The sequence below is a fragment of the Prunus mume genome, linkage group LG1, assembly GCF_029339155.1.
Source record: "Prunus mume cultivar Tortuosa linkage group LG1, ASM2933915v1, whole genome shotgun sequence".
Classification (NCBI taxonomy): domain Eukaryota; kingdom Viridiplantae; phylum Streptophyta; class Magnoliopsida; order Rosales; family Rosaceae; genus Prunus; species Prunus mume.
Genome location: NC_142698.1, coordinates 23,719,424 through 23,728,575, shown reverse-complemented (window position 1 = coordinate 23,728,575; position 9,152 = coordinate 23,719,424). Strand labels below are relative to the sequence as shown.

Below are 9,152 nucleotides of genomic sequence, written 5' to 3'. Positions count from 1 at the left end.
TATTTCATGTCGTATAATTGAGTCGTCTTTGACATTATGGCTTATTTTGTTAGAGAAAAATATTATAAATTGCATTCACAAATGTAGGCCTAAAGATCATCAGTCGCAAGGACCAGTACTAATATAATCAACACATATCTATACATTACTTAAGAAATTCCAACAAAAAACCGCAAGTCTGGAAAAGCTAGACATATACCTCACCTATTTGATGGAATAATTGACTGTTAGTGCTCATTTGAGGATATTAAATATGATAATAACATTAGTTACAAGTGTAGAATCAGATTATCCTTGGAACATACTCATGTATACTCGAACGCTATTGAGTGAATTATCATAAAACCAAACATACTCGTGGAACTTAGCGTATCCAATACTTGTCATCATGTCAACCAAGTTCGAAATGCGGGAAGTACCAATCCAAGTAAAACCAAGTACAATACTCCAAACTCCAATGGCAAAAATATCCCGTCGTGAGCCCGAAGATCCAGCGAACTAAACCCGTCGTTTTCTCTCACAGTTTTATCGTTTCTCAGCCCACCCAAAAATCCATGTGACCCTCTCTGTCTTCCACCCTCTTCCGCTTGCTCAGTCCGATCCGATCGATCGTCTTCTCCAACCCACCTCTGCCACAGCAGTCACATTTCTGCATGTCTCCCTGACCCCTCAAAACCCTAAAATGCCCCTCACCACCTCAAATCAAGCTTTGCTTCAGTTTTTAGATTAATTGGAATTGCTTGCTTTGCTCCTGCTCCTTCTTTTTCCTTCTTCTTTATTGATTTCATTTTGGTGGAGGAGATGATGGGCTCTGAAAAACAGGGCATCGAAGAAGCCCAGCTCTACGCGTCCAAGGAAGAAATGGAAAATCTCGTGCTCGACGAGCCTTTGAACGGCAATAAATCGTACTCGAGTTATCGCAGCACCATGTCGTCGCTCTCCGATACGCACCACCCTCTCTCGTCGTCGTCCCCGCTCGTCTCCGCCACCACCGCCGCCGCCCCAGCCGACGCCGATCCCCTAATATCGCCCTTACCGTACCGCGATCTCCGAAACCCTAACTCCGCCCCCGATAACTCCACATACCTCGACCCGCCTGCTTACGCCGACGTGATATTCAGTCCCTTCGATGCCGACACCATCGCCGAAATCAACGGCATCGAGAGCCCCAGCAAGAGCTCCGACAATTCGAGCTCGTACTCTCTCTCGCGATCTCCGTCTTCCACCTCCGAGTACATTAAAATCACGGTCTCGAATCCTCAGAAAGAGCAGGAGACCACGAATTCGATCGTTCCGGGAAGTAACACCTATGTCACGTACCTGATCACGACTCGGACGAACATTCCGGATTTTGGTGGATCGGAATTCGGAGTCCGACGACGGTTTCGGGACGTGGTGACGTTATCGGACCGGTTGGCCGAGTCGTACAGAGGGTTCTTTATACCGCCGAGGCCGGACAAGAGCGTGGTGGAGAGTCAGGTGATGCAGAAACAAGAGTTTGTGGAGCAGAGAAGAGTGGCATTGGAAAAGTACTTGAGGCGATTGGCTTCGCACCCAGTGATCAAGAGAAGCGACGAATTGAAGGTCTTTTTGCAGGTTCAGGGGAGGCTTCCGCTGCCGTTGACCACTGATGTGGCGTCGAGGATGCTTGATGGGGCAGTGAAGCTTCCAAAGCAGTTGTTCGGGGACAGCGGGGCGGTACTGGCGCCACAAGAGGTGGTTCAGCCGGCGAAGGGCGGGAGGGATTTGTTGAGGTTGTTCAAGGAGTTGAAGCAGTCTATGTCTAATGATTGGGGAGCTTCGAAGCCGCTGGTGGGGGAGGAGGACAAGGAGTTTTTGGAGAAGAAAGAGAAGATGCAGGAGCTGGAGCAACAGCTCAGCAATGCGTCTCAGCAGGTAATGGATACTGAAATTGAATGTATTGCGAGTTTTTTGAGTGATTAGTTTGCTTGGATTGAATACTCATGTTTTTGTTATAACTTAATAGGCTGAATCACTTGTGAAAGCCCAACAAGACATGGGAGAGACAATGGGAGAGTTAGGACTGGCGTTTATAAAACTGACCAAGTTTGAGAATGAGGAGGCCTTGTTCAACTCTCAAAGAGTGCGAGCAGCTGACATGAAGAATGTGGCAACTGCTGCAGTCAAAGCTAGCAGATTCTATCGAGAGTTAAATGCTCAGACTGTCAAACATTTGGTAATTTTGCAGCCCTTTTTGTTATTCATTATGTTTCCAACTATAAGGTTAATTTGGTTATTAATGTGTGTATATATAGCATATTCTCTTCAGTTCGTATTCTCTTCAACTGATTTTCAATGTTACTTTAGAAGGAAACCCAACAATTGTAATAATGATTTTCATACAATTTGTATTGCAGGACACATTCCATGAATATCTTGGGCTTATGTTAGCTGTCAACAGTGCGTTCTCGGATCGGTCAAGTGCTTTATTAACAGTGCAGACTCTACTATCAGAACTGGATATGCTGCAATCAAGAGCTGAAAAACTTGAAGTTCAATCAAATAAAATATTTGGTGGCGACAAATCAAGGATTCGCAAGCTAGAGGAGTTAAATGAAACCATAAGAGTCACTGAGGATGCTAAAAATGTGGCAATCAGAGAGTATGAGCGGATCAAGGTACCACTGTATCCCTGAAATTATTTTTAATGTACTGATACAGAGGATAATCTTTCCAATACTTGGTACTTAAAATATGCGTTAATAAATCAGAAACCTTGCAAACTTTATCTGAACTTGTATGTGAAGGTTTTGCATCCCAAATGCTTCAGTGTTTTGTCCTGCGCCTGTTTCAGTTATACTTTTGTTAAATCCTAGGTTGTCATGTTTGTTTCCTAGTGTTTCTTCCTCATTATGTATAGCTGCCCCTTTGGCCCTTGTAGTGCTGGCATTGTTCTCTCCTAATTGGTACAGGCATTGGTTTTTGCCGCACATACTTTCCTCATCAATTTTCATCTGCTGTTATGCCTAGCTTTCACAGATGCTTTCGTTTGATTTATTTTGCATGCCTAGCATTCTTGTCCTAATAATGTGTCTAGCCTCACTCCCTCCAAGGAATTTCCTTACTCTGGTTATATGATAATCTCATAGCATTGAGGCACACATGTAGCTTGATTGTTAGTGCTAAGAAGTGATGGTATTTGGCCGTGCTGTTCTTTGATACGTAGTTGTTGAGATGGGATCTGACAACTACTTCATCTTCGTATCTTGTGTCTTCTATCTCCGCTCTGCTGATACAAGGTGTAGGCAGAGCCCAGCAAATTGCACCTGTATGAGGATATTAGTTAATCCATCAAAGCTTACAAGTTGTTGCAGTCCACTGACTGTATGAGGTGAAAGGCTTGGCTGTTCTTCACAGTGAGGGATGGGAATTATGCAAAGATTGATCTTAAATAGTCTAGCTCTTGGATGTTATTTGTTGGTGCATGTACAGGATGAAGAAGTATATGCTTCTGGAAGCCCAAGTTTCTTTTTATTTAAGAACTATTTTAGGGTAACTGAAATTGATCTTGTGCTTTTGCAAACCATCCTTGCATGTCTTGATGCTAAGAAGTCTGTATATGCATAAAGTTACGGTTGGTTTTGGTGTGTCTGTTCAGTTTCTGATGATAAATTATTGCATCTTTTTGGTCTCTTATAACTGCTTTATTTTCTCCCCTTGCGATTAAGGCTATCTAAATTTTTACTTTTTAAAAATTCTTTCTGTTCTGGTGAATTGGGATGCCTTTTCGGCAGATGCAATATGGATCTATTTGTATATTTGACATTGACTTGATCTTGATATTAGAAATTTTCTGATTGTATATATTTATTTTCTATTTGCATAGTTGCTGTTGCTCCCCATTCAATTGTCTCAATATTATCCTACCCAAAACTTAGAAATGATTATGATGAAATGCAGGAAAATAACAAGAGTGAACTTGAAAGGCTTGACCACGAGAGGCATGCTGACTTCTTGAACATGTTGAAGGGATTTGTGCTTAATCAGGTACTTACCGATTGCGTTCCTGTTTACATAGCTATGTAGAAAATTTGTCTTTTACCCTTCAAGAATCTGCATGTAAACGAATTTTGGTCTCCCATGAGTTCATCTGTGTTATATGAGATGAATAATCTGGCAGGCCTTTCTAGATAAAAATGTAAGCCGTAGTTATGGAAGTGAAAGAAATGCTGTAGTGATTTAGCCAAAGCATATGATTGTTGAGATGCTTTAGTCCTTTAGTCAATTATGAGTTAATCTGCCAAAAGGGATGGTTTGAGTAAATGACTGCATGCAAGTGGAAGAGAGACTGGTATATCTAGTGGGTAGCTTAGCCAAGAGTTGATTTGTAGTTGGGACTGACAGCTAAATATAAATTATTTTGGCACCATTACATTCTGTTCAGTAATAACTGTTGATTAATCAGTACCCCCCTTAAAAGGCAAGGGTGGTTAACAGAATTAATGGATCAATAGCAGGAATAACCGACTTTCCTCCCACTTCAATTATGATTTTACATCTTTGGTTGGTGTTTGCCTTTTCTTTGTCTTGTTAAATCTTAATATTTGCAACAATTCCTTACTGAGACTGAGTTGACAGTACGTGTTTTCTTTGCACTTACTCTGTTATCTGCTTTGATTTCCCCCTTGCCTTATTTAGGACATAGGGTGCATGCTATATTTCTTATTTTGAGCCAAAGACAAGTTAAATGTAATTATCCCTGGCTTCAACATGTATCCGTGACCTCTAACGTGTGTATTACAGTGGCTTGTCATATGCAAGTCATTCTTTGAATATTTACTATTTCCATTTAGATCCTTTATTGTTGTTTTCACTCCCATGTAACGCATATTGTTCTGTTGTATAATGAAACAGGTGGGATATGCTGAAAAAATTTCAAATGTGTGGTCAAAGGTTGCCGAAGAGACCAGTTCGTATTCTAGAGAGAGCACTTGAACCGTGTGTTGCTGTAAATGAAATTTTCGCCTTTTATTTATTTTTCCTTCAACCCAATTGATACCCACTTCAAAGGAAATTGCATTACATGCATAAGAATAAACGAAAAGAGAAAAATGGAGCACTTGGTAGTTTATAAATTTAACTTTCCCAAAGTTGTATCTGTTAGATATAGATCACACGATTTTAGAGTTGAAAGTGTAAATTGCTTGCTACGTGTTTGATATCTGGAGCATTTTAATCCATGAGTTTCTGCATCTGAGTTTGTTGGTGTTGGGTGGGAGATTGTCGGATGGCATGCTTTGCTTGGTGCTCTGCTCTGAACTGTTTGGCTTCAATTGTTTGCTGAATTTTGGTTGCTTATTTCCCCGAAAGCCCCAATGCATTCAAATGGGAGATGTGCTTTACATCCTTCTGTTCACCAATAGAGTTCTTCGTCGTGTAATTAAGCTTGGTTATTCAAATGCTTGTTTAAAAGTGAACATGATGACTCGCTTTATCTGTTTGACGTACTTATGTCTCTGGTTTATTTGAAAGAAAATTTATTGACATACTCATTCATGGGAAATGCTTTCAAATAGTACTCTCACTGAACAAATTTCTTAAATAACACTTTTATTGTAGCAAATTGATACTTTGTCTAGGTCATAATAATACCATATAGAACTGATTGTTATTGAGATAATGGGACAATACTGACGATATCGAGATCATATCGATGTAATGACGCTATTTGTTATAGTAGTGGTGTTATTCGATGACTTTGCTACACCAATAATAGTAGTATCCGTGTGTATTTCCCATTATTCATTGTATATGTTGTAAGTTGATGTTGTGATGTGAGATTGGGGATTATAGTACCATGTAGAAATTTGTGTCTAGATTCACAAAGAGTGCTGCTCAAATGAACCCTAAAATTAATTGAGTACACCCTATTTGCTAAAGTATTTATTGAATTACTAATTTAGCCTAATATAAAATGACCAAAAAAGATATATAGAATTGTGAAACAAATATAATTTTAATAAGTACATTTTACTCATCATATTCAATCCTAATTAAATGTAAAGAAGTTTTCGGATAATTTTAAGGGTCTTTAATGTTTCAAAGACTTAGAGCTTCCTTACAAATATTGCGAAAGACAAGTGTCGACGTTTCTCCATGTACTCGATTCTTCCTAATGCAAAATATGGGCAGAAATATTTGAATGAAAAAGTTTGTTCCAGTCTGACTTCTTAGCTCAACATCATCCATACAATAAAATTGAAGTAGATGACTTTAAAATCTCATGGTTTAAACTTTTCTTCTAACTTGGAAGCATCCAAAATTATCACGGATTTCGGACTGGTGATGATGCATTTCACTAGTAATTTAATAGAGATGTGTGTCTCTTCCACATATTTCGAAGAAAATCACAATGATTTACAAAAATCAAGCTTTTGAATTGAATAAGCTAGCAAATCTACTTCCACAATAACTTATGAAATTAAAGATTTTAATGCGAACCCAAAATCTGAAAAGATGGCTCGAATTCATGTTAAAAGTGAAACCTATTTTATGATTGGCACTAGAGTGTTGTGTGAAAAAGTGTATTAGGTTGTTCAAGGGATATTTTTTGATAATTAAATAAGATGTACTTAGTTAATTTTACATTTTAATTAAAATATCAGGATCAGTTAATTTTAGAGTTCATTTAAAAACACTCTTCATAAATAAGCAAATTTATTATCTATATACATAAGAAGAAAATACCTTAATGTATGTTAAAAGAAAAAAAGGCTATGGTATTAGAATTAATAAAATCAGATACAATAAAAATTGCTATCAACGAAACAAAGAAAAATGCAAACTTGAGAGAACAAAACAAATTGTCTTTAAGTAATGAATAGTCCTATCCCTATTATAACCAGATCTAAGCACCTATGACCCGACCCACGGGAGTGTGATACTGTGTAGCTAAGCAGTATGTACGTCTTCCGAGTCCCGACCATCAACCATCACAACCTAGACACGTGACATCACACTGGCACTCGCAGAACCAAACGAGGGGTCCCCACCGCCGAATATTGAAGTGAACCCGGAAGCCAACGGCTGCTGATCGTCGAGGAACAGATCCTCGGGATCTCTAAATGCACCGTGAGCGCACACGATCACTACCCCCACCATCACCGCCGTCAGAATCAGCGACAATACGCTCGTAACCAAGATAGCGAACAGCGTCGCGAGGCCCAACCCGAACAGGGCCTGGGTGTCCGAGAACGTGCGGCCGAAGATCACTAAAGGCTGATCGGACGGTCGAAGCACGTAGAGGAAGATCCATGCGCCTGAGAGGGTTACTAGAGTGAGGAGAGAGAAGGGGTGGGAGATGAGGGAGTAGGCGAGTACGACCGCGAGTACGATTAGGTAGTTGACGCGGAAGTAGGCGACGTTCTTGCGCACCCGCGAGGCGGCCTCGGAGAGCGAGCCCGGTCTGGAGAAGGCGGTACGGTCGATGAGCTCGGTCCAGGGGCGGCTGTTGGAGAGCGCGTGGCGGGAGAGGCCGGAGAGGCGCGTGAGGATGGGGCGGAGGGATGGGATCGGGATGGTGATGGAGGATTTGTGGTTGTGGGAGGATTGTTGGGATGAGATTGGGATCGGGGGAGGCGAGGACATTGGTGTAAATACGAGAGAAATTTGGGTGCACGATTGGAAGAAGACTGAAGAAGACTGACGAGACTTTTTCAGAGATTTGAGGAAGTTGCAGATTTTTTTTTTGGGTCGAATGGTAAAAACGAAAAAGAGAGGTTATATAGGATTATTTTGGGGTTGGAGAATCTGTAGCCGTGGATAAAGGAATGGACGGTGATTATTATATTGTGGAGTTTTGTGTGTTGCGAAGCATTCGGTTTGCTTGCGTTGCTTGGCCAATCAGGTAGGATGGGCGATCTTTTATTTTCTTATTTTCTTATTATTATATCACGTGGACAGATTAGGCCTTGGCCATAAATAGTGCCTCGTCCCCAATACATCATGTATGTCTCTTTTTCAAGATAACCCATTGTCTTGAAAAAATAGGGATGAAACAATTTCTTGCCCTCTATCTCCGAGATTTACTTGATATCTCTCAGATTTATCTGATAGTGTCGAGATTTTCCAGATAATCAGGAGACTTCATGTTTATACCATATTTGAAAAATGGACTAAAGTTTGTTTGTTTTTTTAAATAAGATTACATTAGACCCAAGCTCAATTTTTTTTTTTTTTTTAAGCCAACGAAAAGGGTCCTTTTGGATTTAGGCTAGTAATTGGTGAAATTCACTCAAAAGCCCATATTGTGAAAAGACCCCAATCTTAATCCACACTGGAGTTAGATTACCAATTGACTCACGTGACAGTCGGAAGATGGGTTCTCACCATTAAGAATGACTTGACCGTCATCTCTCTCAACCAAAAAGCAAGCTAGATATCTTACGTCAAAACCAAGAGGAACCGTATTCCGACTAGTTTTCTAGCTGCGAAAAGATGACCAATCATAGGGATATAGTATTTTCATCGGAGATTTCTCCTACATGTGGATCGACTCACGATGACAAATCGACATCTGACTTTGGACAACACTCAAGTGTTATCATCCAGCTTTCACTGTCATCGTTAAAGATTTTCTGTCTACAAATATAGAGGCTCTATAGCAACACTCAAGGACTCTCTCTCCCAAATCAGATGCAACGTCTTGTAAACACTTGAATAAACTTCAAGATTTTCAAATAGCCAACTTGCTGCCCAGATAACCAGGTTACAACTCATGCGTTTATTTTTATTGCTGCACCATCTTTATGGTATAATTCTTGTTTAAATAGTCAGTCTAGTTTCCTTCTAAACATTTGAGACTTGCACAAATTAGATAAGAGAAATCTCCAATTTCTTCAATATTGTAACTTATTCTTTAAAAATAGCTAAGTAGAGAAATCTTTAGCTTTCGTTTTAACTTGTTATTATGCTGGAGCTAGATAGAGAAATCTTTAGTTTCTGGAACTTTATTATCTTTATAAAGAGGAAGGAAAAAAGAGACAAACACTTCCATAGCAAAAAATGCTAAATTTCCACCCACATTAACTCCAAAAAGAAAGAAAAACAATAATGACGCAACACAACCCGAATCAGTGTTTTAAATCCAATTAAACCGAATTTACACAAAATGAATCTTAAAATACCCAAAG

General features: G+C 39.8%; 1 protein-coding gene and 1 pseudogene across 2 annotated transcripts; one reads left to right on the top strand and one right to left on the bottom strand.

Annotated features, from left to right (window-relative positions):
• Positions 1–385: 385 nt before the first annotated feature.
• On the top strand, positions 386–5,213 carry LOC103331093 (sorting nexin 2B). Its single transcript, XM_008233737.3, has 5 exons — positions 386–1,896; positions 1,988–2,197; positions 2,379–2,639; positions 3,922–4,008; positions 4,876–5,213. The coding sequence occupies exons 1-5, from the start codon at positions 802–804 to the stop codon at positions 4,954–4,956; spliced, it is 1,734 nt and encodes a 577-aa protein (XP_008231959.2). The 5' UTR covers positions 386–801; the 3' UTR covers positions 4,957–5,213.
• Positions 5,214–6,715: 1,502 nt separating this feature from the next.
• On the bottom strand, positions 6,716–7,917 carry LOC103331005 (PRA1 family protein B1 pseudogene; annotated as a pseudogene). The gene has a single exon (XR_016123230.1). The product of XR_016123230.1 is annotated as a PRA1 family protein B1 pseudogene (transcript).
• Positions 7,918–9,152: the final 1,235 nt, after the last annotated feature.

Excerpts from the sequence above, each read along its gene's own strand:
- LOC103331093 (XM_008233737.3), top strand. The coding sequence starts at position 802 with ATGATGGGCTCTGAAAAACAGGGCATCGAAGAAGCCCAGCTCTACGCG. Across the intron at positions 2,198-2,378 it reads CTCAGACTGTCAAACATTTG|GACACATTCCATGAATATCT; the intron begins GTAATTTTGCAG and ends TTTGTATTGCAG. Across the intron at positions 4,009-4,875 it reads AGGGATTTGTGCTTAATCAG|GTGGGATATGCTGAAAAAAT; the intron begins GTACTTACCGAT and ends ATAATGAAACAG.